A 16,896-nucleotide genomic window follows, 5' to 3' on the forward strand; every position below is an offset into this window, starting at 1 on the left:
AGAAAAATATACCTCCATTTCAGTGGGTAAGTGTTGTTGGACACATTTTTTAAAAAGTACCTTTTTTCATAAAATGTAAGACATCAGCAAAACATAAAACACAGCTGACAGCAGTATTAAGAAATTAAGACAAAGCTGTTGTCTTGAAGAGCACGTGATCTACTTTGGACGCTTCTACATTTAGAAATGAGTCTTTTGAGGAAACAGTGTCTTCGCAAAGATTGTTTCTCTCTCGTCTTTAAATCCAGCGAAGGAGGATTGCCCTGACAATATGTCATACAAGTGGTAGTACAGTAAGTCACAGACTTATTTCAGTACAGGTTTTCTTCAGCAAGTCCATCTGAAAGGAGACAGAAAATAATATTAGTGAAATGTAACTGTAATACATGCATCCTACAATAAATATATCAAAGGAAAATCATTAGATCAGGGGCTGCATTGTTTGGTCAAAATTACCTTGCCGTAGGCCACTCTGCATATAGTGGTTGAGTTGATGCAACTCAGTGTTTTGGTCATAGTGTCCCGACTGCAAACTGAAGGGATCCATGGCAGTGAACTGCTCTGCAGGCAGCGGGTCCTCTGTGATGGGGGGGGAGAGCCAGAGGGGCTCCTGCTCCAACTGATGGGGCCCACTCGTGCAGCGCAACAAGCCCTGCTGGTAGCTGCATGCTACATCACCGGGGCCGGACATGCTGCTTTTCCTTGTAACCGCGTCCAGGTCTTTCAGAATGCTGTCGAACACGCCGCCATCAAGGACCATCTCGCGCTTAAGCGGAGGGGCTGGGGGGAGAGGTGGGTGATGGGGCCAGTCGCAGGCAGAGGGCAGGGTGTTAGTGGTGGCAGGTTGGGCCACATTTTGAAGCGGACTTAGGGTGTGATACATGGCAAAGCTGCTGGCCAGGGAGGAGATCTGCTGGGCCAGAATACTGATCTCTGCCTGTTCCCTCTCGTTGTAATGGTTAGAGTCTGTGGATGTGGGAGATTGGTTGGGGGTAAGAAGGCTGGAATGTATGGGCAAGACATGGTGGGGAACATGATGCACTTGGACAAGGCTGCCACCTTGTGGCTGCTCTAAAAGGCTGAAGTCATCTTGATGCAGAGCACAGTCCACGGGGCTCTCACACATGTCCGACACAGACAGGCAGTCAGGAACTAATCGAGCATCGGCGGAACAAGCTTGGAAATTGTAGGTCGGAGATGAGGAGGAGGAAGAGAGTGGAGAGGCTGCCTGATCAAAGGTTTGTTCAGCAGCTGCAGGGAGGGAGTCGGAGGGTGATTGGTGACAGGTAAGCCCTGCCTCTGGGTAGGAATAATAGGAGGGAGAGCACTCAGGGGAGGACAGCAGCTGATCTGTGTATCCATGCACATCCATCAGAAGGTCATGGCTGAGCTCCCGCTGCTGCAGAGGGGAGCTGGAGGAGGCCGGGCTGTAGGGAGGGGTGAAGAGAGCAGGGCTGTCACCCAAGAGAACAGGTGAGCTATCACCTCGGGAGGAGACGCACGCCACAAAGTATAAGTCTGGCTCGGACTCCCGCCTAGCTTTGGCACCTGGCTCCTCGCTTTGGATGTCAGAACTCCTCTGTCTTTTAACACATTTAGTGTTGTTGTGGCTCTGAGCTTGGGGCGCCTGTTGACCCGCAAAATGGCATGAATTTGCCAGAGACAGAGATGATGGCCTGAAGGCATCGCTGCTGATTTTCTCCTGCAGAAATCTGGCCTCCGTTTCACTACAAGAAAAAAATTATGTATTAAGTCGACGTGTGTGACATGAAAAACATTGAAACATTACTTATACTGTAAATGTGAAGTTCGTCATACCTGATGATGAAGTTAGCGCAGCTCACACTCTGGCACTCAGAGTCTTTGTTAGCTCGAATGTAGACCCAGGTCCACGAGAGATCCTTACACTGGAGTCTGAGCACCATCTCTACCTGGAAGCCGTCATCTGCCTGCACTGGACGGGACAGAGAAGATACATCCGTGGTTATTATCATGCACACAATGAAACCAGCGCTCCATCCCTAAATGTCATACGCCTGCAAAATCAGCATCAAACTAAAGAAATTAAAAAAATGGTCTTTTTTGTTTTCACGTTTTGGAAATGAACAATGCCACTAGTGTACAATAAGATATCCTGCAATGGATTATACACTTACTTAAACTTCTGTGACAATCTGCACTCAAAGAAAGATCTTCAGGGTGGACAAGACCGTACCACGACCGACCAGTCATCTCTTCTGCCGAACACCCCAAAAAATATACAACACTGAAAAAGAAAGACACAAAAATGTTTGTCAGTAACCAGTACGGGAACATTTTGATTATATCTGTTTAAAGGAGGATGTATGAATGTACCTGTCGGACAGCTGAGTGAAGGACATATCGAGTCTGTGGACACTGTTGAAGCTGTGACAGAAGTGGGAGTCCGAGCTCCGCAGGCGGTTGACCGTGGGGGTGCAGAGGGCCACAAACAGAGGCTGGTTGTTGGGACAGGCTGAAGACGAGGACGGACAAGGCTGAGGGAAAGACTGGAAGCTCCCTCTGACCATCATGGAACAGCAGCTGCCGTGTTGCAGCTTGAAGGCCTTGGAGGTTTGCATACAACATATAAAGCTCCTCTCTGAAGAAAGATAACATATCAGTTTAGTCTTTCAGTATAAATAGGATAGCCATATCTTTTAGAAACTTTACGAGGAAATAAATGATTTTATAGCACAAAATAAATCAAGTGTTTGGTGGAAATGTGGCCTGCATAGCATAAAGAATACCAGCAACATGAGGCGACCAATCTCTTAAATGTGTGATAGTAACATGCAGTAATCACAGTTTCTTAAGGGATATCAAAGCCTTTAAAGTTACCTGATGATGAGTTGTTTTTAATGTCCAGGTTTGATTTAACAATATGAATGTCAGAGCGTTCCACCATGTCATAGAAAGTGTCTCCTTGAAGCACATCTATCTGTAAAAATGAGGTTTTACCATTACATACAACACATTAAAGCCCAATGTGAGATAAACTAAACTGTAACAGATGTCCAAACTGACTCACCATGGAAAGACCCAGATATTCAGCTGCATTTTCGGACACATAGACCAGACTCCCCTGTGCTGTAGTGACCAGGATGAAGCCGTGCAGGGCTTGAAGAAAGGCCTCGTATGGCAGAGAGCAGTGTGATCTCACCCCAGCTGGGAGTCCTTAGGGAGGAAAGAGTGAGATCAGCCAGGATACACTCTATGCATCTCTGCAGGTTGTCACAGCTGTTATCTTTGATATAATCCCTGCAGTATACTGCAAACTTAGTCCCATTTTTGTTTGACAGCGATGCAGGCTGAATGTAGATTAGCAGCTGAAAGATATTAAAGAATGACTGTAGTTGAAGTGTGAAGACCTACCCTGGAAGAGAACAGACTTCCTGATGTAGGCGCAGATGGCGGCCATGGAGTGCAGGTAGGAGAGACGCTCCTGGTCCTCCTGGGTGATGGGCAACAGAGTGCGCATATTCCTGATCTCATGATTGATGTGGTCCCGTCGGGCTTTGGACGCTCCTTTGGTGGATCTGGGAGAGACCATGTTCACTGAGGTCAGAGGTTGGAAGAAAACTGGGGAAACTAGAGCTGGGGAACCAAAGTATTGTCTACTGCCACACTTGCATTTCAATAGATCTGTCTGTGGTAATCCTTCAAGAAGCAATTGTGAAGAAAAAAAAATCAATCAAATGAAGACAAAAGGAGTAATTGGCCTGAACTGATCTAGCCTCTTTCTCACAATTCAGCCTGGTGTCTCTTCCTCAAGGGTTCCTATGGAAACTGCTGATATGAGAGGCTGCCGTGTCTGTGGCAGACACGAGGGCTCTCTATAGACTTTGTCTGTGTGATCAGTATCTGTCTGGGCCCATCCACAGAGAGTCTGGGGTTTTTATAGCTGCCAGGGCTTCAGCGTGGGCGTCGCACACAAAGGGGAGGCTGGGCTTCTGCTGCTCCCTTCATTGCCATATAAAGTGGGTGTCCTCGGAGTGGGGCTCCCCACGTCACCAGGACACAGAAAGTGCCACAAAAGGAGAATTCTAGCAGTTTGTATCCCAGCACCTTAACAATTAAGATCCATTAAAGTGATGTAACTGATAGCATGTGATTGGGATTTCTTTCTTTCAAATATTAGACCAAGCTTTGACTCTGCTTGTGGAATATTATACCACAACTAAATTCACAGACATTTTATAAGTTCTCAGTAGTCTATATATATTTAATAAGTAATTTATCAAGACTGGTGATGTTCCTCCAGAATGATTCTGCACTAAAGCATCCTGATAAAGGCTAATCTGAACCAGCTTGATTTTTTTGTTAATGCAGTTACAGCATCATTGCTGCCGGATTAGTATGTATCAAATACAGTACCGGGCTGCAGACAGGAGAAAATTGGATTAAGTGCTCCCCGTGGTGTAAGTACTGCAGGCAGCAGAGTTGGGGTCGGAATTTTCTAAAGAGCAATGTGTTGATTCATCCACTGGAGGACGTGGAGCAGAGAAGAACAAGAACAAGAGGTGGAAGAGGAGTGTCACTGACCTGAACCTCCTGCAGAAGGAGGTGCGGTGACCCTCGGGCAGATGATGAGAGGTGCACGGAGCACTAACATGACATTTGCACGATTTGCACCAAACATTCATTTCGACGCTGATGTAGCCACCTAAGGCAAAACACACATATTTGATCAGAAAGCATACAATAAGTGTCAAAAACGCAACCAAATGTTTTTCCTTTATAAAAATCAAACTTTGAGTAAAACCTGATCAAATGAGGATCATTTTGACCCAGAATACTGAGAGTAAAGCCCCAGTGATCTTACCTCTGAAGGCTCTGGACTGGATGAGGAGTGTCGCGTTCCTCCTTTTATAGCCCAAACACGACACAACTCATCCAACTCAGCCGGTGGGGAAAAAAAAAAAAAAAAAAAAATGGCATAATGTTACTTGTTGTGACGCCATGACAAATGACCGAGGCGGGTTATATTTAGTGAAATGAGCCCTAAAATAGGCCGTTAGATTGGACGCAGGATCCGATTCGGGCGACTTCAAGTGGTAAAGATGCAAATGAGATATCATTAATATACAGTAGAAGAAATAGGCTGTGTGTGTGTGTGTGTGTGTGTGTGTGTGTGTGTGTGTGTGTGTGTGTGTGTGCGTGTGTGTGTTTTAAAAGTACTGATAGCGAATCATTTTAACCGTCTGCAGGTGTTGGTCCGCGTTGTGTGCAAATATTGTGTTAATTAATTAACAGAGGATTAGTGGCCAATCAGCAGTAGGCTACCTGGCACTGATGCTTAGAACATTACAGTATGCAGTGTTGTTTAATGAGAACAGTTGGACTTCTCCAGATAAACACTTAGATTCATATTAAGAGAAAGCTCAAAGTCTTGACTATTAATTCATAATTAGCCTGGTTCATAATCGCCGCAAACGCTTTGATCAAAACGCCACCAGCCGTCAAACACACCCTGACACAGAGGGACCATTACCCCGTGTTTAAAAATGTTTTCATTTCTCACTCAACGCTCACAGTTGAAAACACCCCTTACGTTTTTAATTAATGGCGGAGACACCAAACATGTTTCAACCCTTCCAACTTATTATAAAAAATATTGAATTACAAGTAAAAGTTCTGCATGTAAAATCCTACTAAAGTAACAGAAGTTTTATGAAGGCAAAGTAAAACTGCCCCCTCTGACTGATATGAGAAAGGAGAGTTTTTTTATTTATTTTTTACTTTACTGGACAAACGCCACTACGTCAAGTTCTGCATCTTGCGCGTAAATGGAAGTGAAGTAACGTGACAAATGTACTGACTTTAACCCAAACCGGGATCTAGTAGTCAATAGTATCTGTATCTACTTTATATAGCTCATAGTTTACTTGACTGGTTCCCAAACCAGGGGTCGGGCCCCTCCGAAGGGTCACAAGATATATCTGAGGGGATGTGAGATGATGAATGGGAGAGGAAAGAAAAATAATAATAGACAAATCTGTTTTCATTTTCTTGGGCTTTTCGCTAATCTTTATTTTTGTGTGAAATATTAGATAAGTTGAACTGTTATTTAAGTAGTTTTTTGTGCCTAAACCAAACCAACCTGCGACCGTTTCACAATGTTATCGACGGGTTTAACCCTCCTGTTGTCTTCGGGTCAAATTTGACCCATTTTCAAAAAGTTTCTATGTCCGAAATTTGGGGTTCTGTCAACCAAATTGTCAAAACAAATAACGTGGATGGTTCCACACAACGCTCTTCACAAGTAAAACATATGATCAGTTGACTACTTAATTGAATTTGGGTGTTTTATTCAATTTCATAGCATTTGGAAAAAACATTAAAGAAAAGCGCAGAAAGAATCGACAAAGACATCGGAAAAAGAGACAAAAATGTCAGGCAAAGTGACAAAAACATCGAGAAGTGACAAAAAAAAAAGCCGGGAAAGCTTCAAAAATATTGGGGAAAAGTGAAAAAATTTGACATTTTGACAGAAAAACAAAAAGTTGCATGGTCGATGGGAAGACAACACAACCACAACCGTTAGGTTTAGATATTAGGACGGAAAACGCTCCTGTGGGTTCTATTTCCTGCCACCGCAAAGGGCGTTCATTTATGAAAGGCTTCTATGGGTCGTATTAGTGTAGAAATAAACAACCTATATCGTCGTATGGTTTGGACCACTTGTGTAAAAAGCACAGAGACAACCAGCCCCTGTCTACCCTACACATTGAAGTCAGTAAGAATAATACTACACAATAATGAAATGTGGAGCATTGTAAAAATTGATGCATAGGCCCATTATAAGAATAGCACAGCATCACAGTTTAAACTGCGATATGATTATCATTCAAATCTCAGCAGAAAACCAGCTTGATGCATCGTTTAATTTCTCAACAGATTTCTGAGGCACTCAGCATTCAAAGGGCTTTAACTGCGTGTGTGTTAGTCACTCAGTTAAACCCTTGTTGGAAGGGAATTAAGCTACAGGTCTGCAAACGTGACGCATTGAGAGGCTCGTTTACTCACAAAATTAGTGATGCAGATGAATAGATTACGGGCATCACAGAACATGACCAAGGCATACTAGAAACCTTGCATTTTACAAAAGGCTGCAACTCACCCAACATGAGTTACTTTTTCATGGAAAACTACAGATTAAAGTTGTTTCTCAGTGTTGAGAAATGGTGACTTGTTGCTTTCTTTGCCATCATTTTTGCAAAAGTTTAAGTTCTATATCTTCTATCCTCTAAGGGCTCGTGCTACTTTAATGCCTCTTTTCTCAAATCCCCAATTTAGTGAACTAGAACTTCAGTGATAGGGGGGGGGGGGGACAAGACAAAACAAATCACTCCGAACAAATCCTCAGTCTGATTCTCAAGGGCCAGTGGGATCGTCTGAGTCCTGAGGGGAAATTAGAGAGTCATTTGCCTGAGTGTCTCCTTGCATTAGCGCCTGCGTTGCTGGCCGAGGCAAGGCTCCAGGGCCAGACAGAGGGACCCAGCGCAGCACTGCTTCCTGTGTGTGGCGGGGCCAGGCGGGACAGGGTGTCTCTGCTGCCTCACTTTAAGCTGACCCTACGTCTGTGGCCTGCACTTAACACTGTAGATAACACTGGCTTTATAGCACAGGGCTGGTGACAGACAGGAACAAACTGCCAGGCCGCTACTGGTAGCAGAGGCATAGATTGGAGCTGTGGTTCAGGGTGAGACACTTTCTAATGATGGGACCCCCCAAAAGCAGCCGCACACGTGCCATTAGCTAGTCTGACAGGCAGTTGGGGGGGGGGGTTCGGTGGCACCACGGCTTCAGAGTACCCACTGAAGTAGACGATGAGGGCTATAAGACAGGCTGGCTGGGGCAAATTCAGCTCTCTGGTTTTGAGCAGGAAGCAGAAACTGGGGAACGGCATGGTTCAAAGACCTGTAACTATTAAATGTCACATACAGTAGCTCCAATAGGAGGCCGCACTCCACAGATTAAAAAAAAAGGGGGGAAATCAGAATACATCTGGCTTGTTTTTTCAAACAATTAAATTCACTGAGGTCTGTCACTGAGGGGAAACATAGTTTGTCATGATTATCATTCATGATTTTAGTGGGTCATTTTAGCCATCTGATTTTGCAGCATAACTCTGAAATAAGACTGGAGAAAAATCAAAATGGGAAGAAATTAGCATTTGTGGGCCTCATTTAACAGATCCTAAACACATAGGGGACCATTTAATGGTTCCTGGGGCCAAATCTGGCCAGTGGCTAGCAGTTTGACACCCCATGGTGTACGTAGAGAGTCTATTTGCACAGGCAAAATGAATGTTTTTACCTTTCCAACCTTGACTGTGAAACCTCAGAGTGCAAATGACAGCAACACTGACCGACATGGTCAGTTCAGTCTTGACCAAATCCATAAAGCTTTAGAAATCATTATGCTCAACAAGCTCCGATAACAGAATAAAGCATGTTAAGAAAATGAATGTATAACACATTTAAAATGACAAATGTAATGTTCTCTGATTTATTGTTGATACATTAATAAAGTATATTGCACAGGAAGTCCTGACCAACCCTCTGAAAAATGTGTTAAATACAAAATAAAAACAGTAAGCATAGGGGGCCTGCACAGGTATAAAACAAATCCAAATACAGTCCACACTTTGTTCTATTTTCCCCAAGCATTCTTTGTTGTTTATGAACTATTCAACCATATACTGAAGTTAGAATACACTTCTTGGCATGAAATCAGTTGGGTCACGTACTTCTGCTTGGCAAAAAATTACTGCTCACACTGAATAACTTTATGAGTGTGCACTATAATTCAATGATGCCCTTTTGACCGTTTTCTCAGTTGACAAAGCCAGTCACCCTGCCAATATTTGGTGAAGCCTCCTCACAAAATTCAATGAGAAATAACAGGGAAGCCTCAAAAGCTGTGGTTTTTACATCACTGCCACTAAAAATTTATTATATTTAGGGTAAGCGAGTGACCATCACTGAGGAAATTTGTTGTGCAGGTATTTCATTTTTGACAATAGTGTCTACATTGTCATTTACTTAATATTTACTTCATGTCATATTCCTGAAAAGTTCTTGACTGAAAATGGCATCACCCATAATCTTCCTGAAATAAAAATGACTAAATCTAACCACACATTTGAACAAAAAAACCCAAATAACAGCAGTTTTGCCAACGTCCATTTGGTGTCACATAAACAGTTTGATTTGTTCACCAGTAGTTTATTTTGTGATTAGCTTCCCTGTGGTTTCACTGCATTATCAGTTGTAATAGTCCAAGTAACGGCGGTACTGAGGAATATCAAGTGTGTGATATGTCCATATGAGTCACATTGGCACCACCGGTCTATAATAAAATTCAGACTTGGTTTGGGCAGGCAAACATCTGGAACTCTGGAACTCTACGTAGGCAAAGAGCAGCATCAACATGTCTCTTCCCTGTAAGGCCTGACATGCCACGATTGGCTTTAGTGCAGTTATCTGGTGTTTAAGATTGTTTACACTACTTCACATGAAATACACAGATTTGTAAACATTTACCTTGTAGGACAGTGTTATCCAATCCTGATGTTTGGGACTTAGAGCCCTGAAGGGTTTAATTCTAACCAGCTTATCAGAAACTGACTGATACAGATTCAATTGAACTATCTGGCCGGACAGAAAACACATGGTCCCAAAGACCAGGACTGAAAAGCATTGATACAGCTCACAAGTGTGTGGTAACAGTTCCTATTCACAGCAAAATAAATAGGCAGTATAAATACAACTTTGTTTGCCTGTATATTCATCCTCACCAAGTCAAACATTTCAATGTCCGCCGTATTTCTTATTATTCTTATATGTAAGAGTCAAAGGATAAGTGATATTTTGTATTTTTCTTTTTGTTAACAATCCCATAAAAACACCAAAACCAACACTGAATTAATCCAACAAGTATTGTCTGTGTATCCAAAGCCTGGTATATCTTACTCCATAAGACTTTTACCGTCATCCAAAAACTATTATTAAATGAGCCACAGCACTGTACTGGGATATAATGACCAAGGCCACTTTAGTTTAAGATCGACTCAAAGTAAACACATCGTCCTGCTGCCGAAGTACTTGCAAGGGCACCAAATTCTCGACTGAATTCCTTTTTTTTTAACTTCTGTTTGAGTAACAACTGTTAAAAACTACAGTGGCCAGCTGTTTAAGGAAATGAATTAACCTCAGGTTGGTACTATTGAGTAGGAACAAATGAGAGCCAGAGACAGGGTAGGGAAGTGTTGAGAGATGGACTAACACGTCGTAGCTTTTGGTCTTTATGGGATTTGTTGACTATGTCAAAAATATAGAATATCCCCAACCTTATCCTTTGACTAAAGTGGATGGAGATTACAAGATATGCTTTAAAAAAGACCACCAACCACCACCACTCCTGTGTTTTAAAAGGTTTGTTCTAAAATTTGCAATCAGAATAAAAACACACAACCTGAATAAACATCCCCAATTTGAGCCATTCCAAGTCATTTTCCAGCTGTGTGGTGAGTGTGTAAGCCCTTATGCGTTAATAATCTACTCAGGTTTAGCTTTGCTTGTAGTCAAACACACATGCACACTTTTCTGTTATTTTTCACCGTACTGTGGTCATGAGAAGTCTCTGATCGCTGTAGGATTGTCTATAAGTGTAACAACTACATTATGCATATTAGTGATCATCTCCCCCGCAACAGGCAAACTGAAGCATCAGGGCTGGGATTATGTGTAGATGGGACCACGTGCTTACACACATACACAGTATATATTTGCATCATGATTCCCTTCTACATTTGGCACTGAAAAACAAACTACAGGGTTAAGGGGCGGTGTGGTGTGGCAGGTGAGTCGCACTCCTCCAGTGACACTACGACTCAAACTCGAATACAAACTTCCGTGTGAAAAGGCTTTAGGTACAAATGTTGCCCACACAGCAGTTTAAAAAGGAGACTGAATGTGATTTAGAGCCTAATGTTCAAACAGAATTACAACACAGCTATCAATGTGCAGAACATTGAAGTTTGACATAGGGATAGTGAGTAGATGTCTATTTGTCTTATTAAAGACCCAATGATACATGCTATTGAGGGAGGTAGATGGACAAGGCGGACAGACGGTTCGCTTCAGTCGCCCTGCAAATCACCTTTGAGACACTTGAGAACAGAAAGGTGCTCGCCATGTTATGAAGTAGGGAACAAGGTAAGCATTGGAAGTCAGTCAAACAGAACCTTTCACAAGCATACCATTATATACCCTATACTCTTTCTCCTTGCATTTAACGCTAAAGTAATAAGTTAGTCATGTCCAATCCGTCCTTATACGGTGTACATATCTTCATTTCCCGCAAATGGACATGGTAGTTTGACATGGTTTTATGACAAAGTTAGACCTGCAAGATATACAAACTCATGACCATCTCAGTCTCTTTTTATCTGAATTAACAGAATGCTCACATTAGTCTCTTAGGAGAGATCTGTCGAGTGTGACATCAGGACGACATCCACAACAAAGAGGTTAGCTCCCAAGACCTTTGGCTGAAGTTCTTGTCTCTTCCTGTGCTTAAGATTAGAAGTCTATGATTATCATAGGCTGATTGGATTTCTAGAGAGGCTAGAAAGAAGACAAAAATGTGAACGGGTGTCAACTTTTTCTGTCACATGTAACCAGTGTCCCAAGGTTTAAAATATCCTTATACATGAGAGGGCTCATGGTGTCCAAGGAAGTCATACGGAGAATATTTTGGTCAGTAATGAGTTTTCACTTGAAGAATGTGGAAAATATATCCCATACAGATCCAAACTTTCCAAAAACAGTCTGTTGGAGCTCAGTTGATTAGAAAGATAAAAGCTCAGTGTCCTCAGTCCTAGTTCTGCTTCACGTTCTGCCGTGTCAGCCATGGGAGGAGAAGATGGGCCTGCTGATGTTGCTGTTGGTGGTCATGGCTGCCAGTTCCCACCTGGAGTGAACGACAGGAAGAATCAGAGGCAAGAATCTTAGGATACATATTTGGTCCAGAACACTCTGGTTTGTGTACACAATTACTAGCCCAGACTGTAACTGGACCTTGTACTGCATAAATAGTGACCAGCAAATAGAAATGGGCCAACAAACAGGCATTTTGTACCGTAAGATTTGTAATACTGCGTGGTTTCTACATTTCACTCACTTATTATTTGGGAACAACTAAAGTAGACGGGGTAGGAGACAAACGCATCACACTTCTGGTTTCAGTCCTTTTCACTTCCTGATGGATCAGGAAAAATTATCGCACTTGTGCTAAAGTGCATGTGTTTTACAAAATGATCTTGCATAAATATAGGCCATACTTATACAAATCGGGAGATCGCAGGTTAAGTGTGAAAGCACCCTTAATCTTCACGAAGACTAATTGCTCTAGTATACTCCATACAAAATAAAATGTCATTGGGATTAATGTCGAATGTGGCACTGTTTGGAACATACTGCTGTCTTTAAGATTTTAGGCATAGCTGATGTCTTTACCTCGCGCTTTTAATAACTTCAACTAGAAAACAGACCAAGGCGCTCAAAATCTACTACAATTACAGTAAATCAAGCAACCCCCTCACCAACATGATGGGGTACGATGTGGACAAGGATGAGGGAATGCCCCGCTGTAACACGAGAACCAGGAGCAGGGCTGACAACAGGGTCTAGTGCTGACCTGCTGACAGGTCAGAGGTTGAGCTCCAGATTGTTATCACTGGCTCTGGTTTCACACTCACTCCCTCTCAATTGCTTTGTTCGTTTTTTTGTTGTGCACGTATGTGTTTAAGAGGGGAGATTGGCATTGGAGGTGGAGATGCCAGTGAGGGGCAAAGGGAGTAATCCATATAGAGTCTTGTGACCCCACCGAAAACCCTCTAAGGGTTAGAAACACAACTGCAAAGTGGGGAGTGTGCAAGGTGGCAGTGACAGTGCGAATGAAATGAGAGGCTAAGAGGAGTAATTAGTATCAAGTTCCATGGGGTCTATGTTCAAAAGGAAAGAAAAAAAAAAAAAAAAAAAATCACAGGAGGTGCAACTCCTCTATTTCAGACGCACTTTTCTAATCAGTCTATTACATTAAAAAAAGTGGTTCTATGCTTGAAATGGAATGATTGCGTGAATGTTATTCCCTAAGAGAAAAATAGTAAGTTCTATATTACTGGAAAGACAAAGGAGGGTGGCAGACAGTAATTACTGAAACCCCTATTTTTGGTATGTATTTTGCCTTTACAAGTTAAAAATGTAAAGGCAAAAATCTAGCTTTAACACACTTGTGACTACAACGTCATAACAAATCTGCTCTTCAATGCTGCTCTCGAACCTTTGGAATCTCTCTTACAAGTTATGTGTCAAATGATTTCCAAACTTGTCAATGAGAAGGACAAAATATGTATTATTAGGAAGGTCATTCCTTGCATTTATTTGTTTATTCTATTATTTCACTGGCTTCATAGAAAGTGTATTGTTTGCTGGCTGTATGTGCATGTATTTCATTGGGAGTAGAAGCACAAAAGAAATTAAACGGGTAAAAACTGAAATTCATATTTTATTCATATCAACGATCTCCATGCTTATCATGACCTTAGAATATATGAGTGTGTGCAAGCCTGTATCGAGTCACAGGTAAAGCTGAGAGCTTCTGCACACCCGCAGCTCCAGCTGCCAATGAAAGGAAAAAACTATTTCTGAAAAAGGAGGCTACTGAGCCAGTGACTACTATTGTTACATCCTGTCTGGCTGTGATGAAACAGAACCATTAGTGCCATTAACTAAACTACAAAACACACTTAATAGATAATTCAATGACTGGTTATCTAAAGTAGCAGCTTGTCTGAGAATTTCTTTTCCAGCTTTTTTAAAAAGGAAATTAAGCAACAATGATTTATTTGGGATCTAGGGATGTGAAATATTGCAAAGCTTGTATACTGCAGTTTGGGAACAATGGTTAAGAACTTTTGTGTTTTTGTTTAATCATTTAATTAACAAAATAAGGGCATTATAAAGCCCAAAGATACTGAATTTGAAATTTTGTGAAGAGACAAATATTTGTTTTCATTGACACAAAATGAATGAAGAACTAAATTGAGATTACTTTGGCTACATCTTTTGCTATGTTTATGCCTAGCGTCCACACTAATGTGGCATTTAAGAGCCCCTAAAACGGAGGTGTTTGGAAATGCTACTAACCGTGACTTTTCAGGTTACCCCCAGGATCCTCCAACTAAATTCAAGGCTTTTTAAGACCTTTTTAATACCATTTCAAATTCAATTCAATGCCAACTTCGTACCCATTCCGACAGAAGTATGAGGGGAAAATGTAAAATCTGTATACATTTTTCAACCCTAGAAAATAATGATGTACAAGTAAGCTACTTGAATTAAATATTTAATCAGTCATATTTAATACAATTTATTGGATTATAATATAATCCAATAAAATAAGATATATTACACTGCATAACGAGCACTTTTACTTTTGGTACTTTAACTTAAGGGAGATGTTGAATGCAGGACTGGTAACTGACAAGTAATTTGCAACTCTACAACACAGTTTCTTTCTACTTTTACTGAAATACATGATCTGAGTAAGTCTTCCACCTCTGTAAATCACCAACAACAGTCGTGCATGAATACCTGCAGCAGTGTTTAACACTGAAAACACACAGCTCAGTTCAGCGTTTACTTGCAGCTCTGCTACAGTAGCAGATAACCGTTAACGTTACCTGCCGGTCACATCGTCTCTAAACAGTCCGCTCACACTGAAATCCTGCACGGATCAACAGATGTTAGAGTCCGACGGCTGCTCGCTCGGTTTCTTATAAGACGCACACCGAGCAGATTAATGCGCTCACCGATCCAATCTTTGCAGTTGTTACCGCTCTGTGTTTGGCTAGCTAATAAGCCGTTAGCCTGTTAGCTTGAGCTTAGTCTGAAGGCGCCGAGCGGCCAGCCAGGCTCCGAAAACACCGACACATTCCACACATCCTCTGCTCAGTTTAACCGCTATCCCCCCGGTACCGGTCAGAGAGGCGTGTTTACTTTGTGTCTCGTTCGGTTTTTGATTAGCCTACATTACTAACAGTTAATTTTGTTACTTAATCCTAGGAAAGGCAAAACATACAAGACCTTTGTAACGAAATCCAAGACTTTGTATAACAAATTCAAGGCTTTTAAGGCCTTAATTTGAGATTATCAAAATTAAGACTTTTTCAATACTTTTAAGACCCTGCGGGTACCCTGCTGTTTTATTTTTTAAAACTACGGGTAACGTTGTAGTGTAAAGGGGCAGAAACGGAGACCTTTGGAAACGATAAAACCGACACCAAAATGTGCTCCCTGATCGGGTCTTATCAGTCACGACGTGTCCTTCCTTGATTCGTCACGCCTCTATCACGTGACCCTTTTCCAGAAGAAACAAACGAACGACACCAGCCTTGACTACCGGTGGATAATTTAACATGGATAAAGAATTACAGCCATTTTTGACCTTGTTGTTGATGCTAGCAGCTGTTGTGCAGTTAAATTCTGCATTTTATAATGCTACCACTGCCTACATGTGCAAGAGGTAAGCTATTATTTGATGGATTTGCGACAATTCCCGTGTCCAGCGGCATTATCAGCTTTACCGGCATGCACACTTCCACTGTATGTACATGGTCTGTGATATGCGTTTTCAGGCATGTTAGTATGGACAGAGATTAGTTCTGAAACGGTGCTAAAACACTTGTGAAGATGGAGATATTTTTGGTTTTAAACCGCTGGTTTAAAATAAAACCAAAGTAGTGTGGATGTAGCCTCAGTGATCCTCACTTGGCTGGTGTTGGTTTTTGTCAGCTGGTCTGTGCTAGACAAGAAGTTTTGCCTTCCAAGTTTCACCATGATTGTCTGATATACACAAACCTTCATGCTATTAGCAGGATGATATAATTACATACAAATTGTACACGTAGGGACTTAAATTGTAGTCGGACAAAAGCCTCAGTAAACTGATAAAATAAAGGATAATGAGGATAATTTGCCTCTTTGAAAAAACAGCCTTATTACTGAGGGAGACAGAGTGGTGGCAACAATGACGAGCATAATACAAACAGCGTGAACAACAATGTGTCAATACCAAATAGCGCTAATGTTTGAGAAGAGGATGTTTGTCTGACCTGATATCATGAGGGAGTCCTGACTGCTCCAGACTGTACTGAATAACAGCTATTTTGCATAACGTCTTCAAATTAGGGCCTGAAAAGAAGAGAAGGTGCAATGAGTCATAGACTGATCAGAGACACTAATCATACCCAGAATATCCATTTCAGCTGTGGGAATTCAAAATAGACCTAGGCAGGTCAGATCTAAGAATCTGTAGATGAAAGGGGTTAGATTTCCTCTGCATTTTGTGAAAACCACCATGTTCTGATTCTACCATACCCCACAAACTAAATGAAACAAACAACAGTGTTCATGAGGACATGCAGAACATTATGTTGCCAGTGTTAAATCACCTTAGTACAAACTTCCTCTCAATTATTATCACCGTACTGCTCCACCATATGTTCAGTGATAAACAGTGTGAAGGCACATTCGACATTCGACACGACTGGCACGTGGAGGCGTATGCCACAGGGGATGCACTGGGTACTGCCAGTCCCATACGGTCTCTGTGCAAACCCACCTACACAAACTGTGACCTGACAGCATTTAAGGCTACCCCAGTGCAGGCAGGAAATGGCTATATTTGGTAGTCCATGAGACGGAAGTGCCCCATGTGATAACAGGGCCAAGGCCAGGCATACTAGGCCAGGTGAGAAATAAAGCAGGTGTGTAAGGAAGGTACTGGTTATATAAACTGTATTAA

At 42.0% G+C, this 16,896-nt stretch overlaps 2 protein-coding genes across 2 annotated transcripts in view; both read right to left on the reverse strand.

The window, feature by feature from the left end:
* Positions 1–311: 311 nt before the first annotated feature.
* npas4l (neuronal PAS domain protein 4 like) lies at positions 312–4,664 on the reverse strand. Its single transcript, XM_078272574.1, has 9 exons — positions 4,564–4,664; positions 3,394–3,557; positions 3,050–3,195; positions 2,860–2,959; positions 2,356–2,620; positions 2,157–2,266; positions 1,819–1,954; positions 457–1,727; positions 312–340 (listed from the first exon to the last, which is right to left on the reverse strand). The coding sequence occupies exons 1-9, from the start codon at positions 4,662–4,664 to the stop codon at positions 312–314; spliced, it is 2,322 nt and encodes a 773-aa protein (XP_078128700.1).
* A 5,499-nt stretch (positions 4,665–10,163) lies between these two features.
* klhdc3 (kelch domain containing 3) overlaps positions 10,164–16,896 on the reverse strand; it is a 30,089-nt gene continuing 23,356 nt past the window's right edge. The window contains exons 10-11 of the mRNA XM_078272977.1: positions 16,205–16,283; positions 10,164–12,000 (exon numbers count right to left, since the gene is read on the reverse strand). Coding sequence (XP_078129103.1) covers positions 11,934–12,000; positions 16,205–16,283 — 146 coding nt within the window. The 3' untranslated portion in view covers positions 10,164–11,933. The remainder of the gene's footprint in view (positions 12,001–16,204; positions 16,284–16,896) is intronic.

Source organism: Sander vitreus, chromosome 17, assembly GCF_031162955.1.
Source record: "Sander vitreus isolate 19-12246 chromosome 17, sanVit1, whole genome shotgun sequence".
NCBI classification, from domain to species: domain Eukaryota; kingdom Metazoa; phylum Chordata; class Actinopteri; order Perciformes; family Percidae; genus Sander; species Sander vitreus.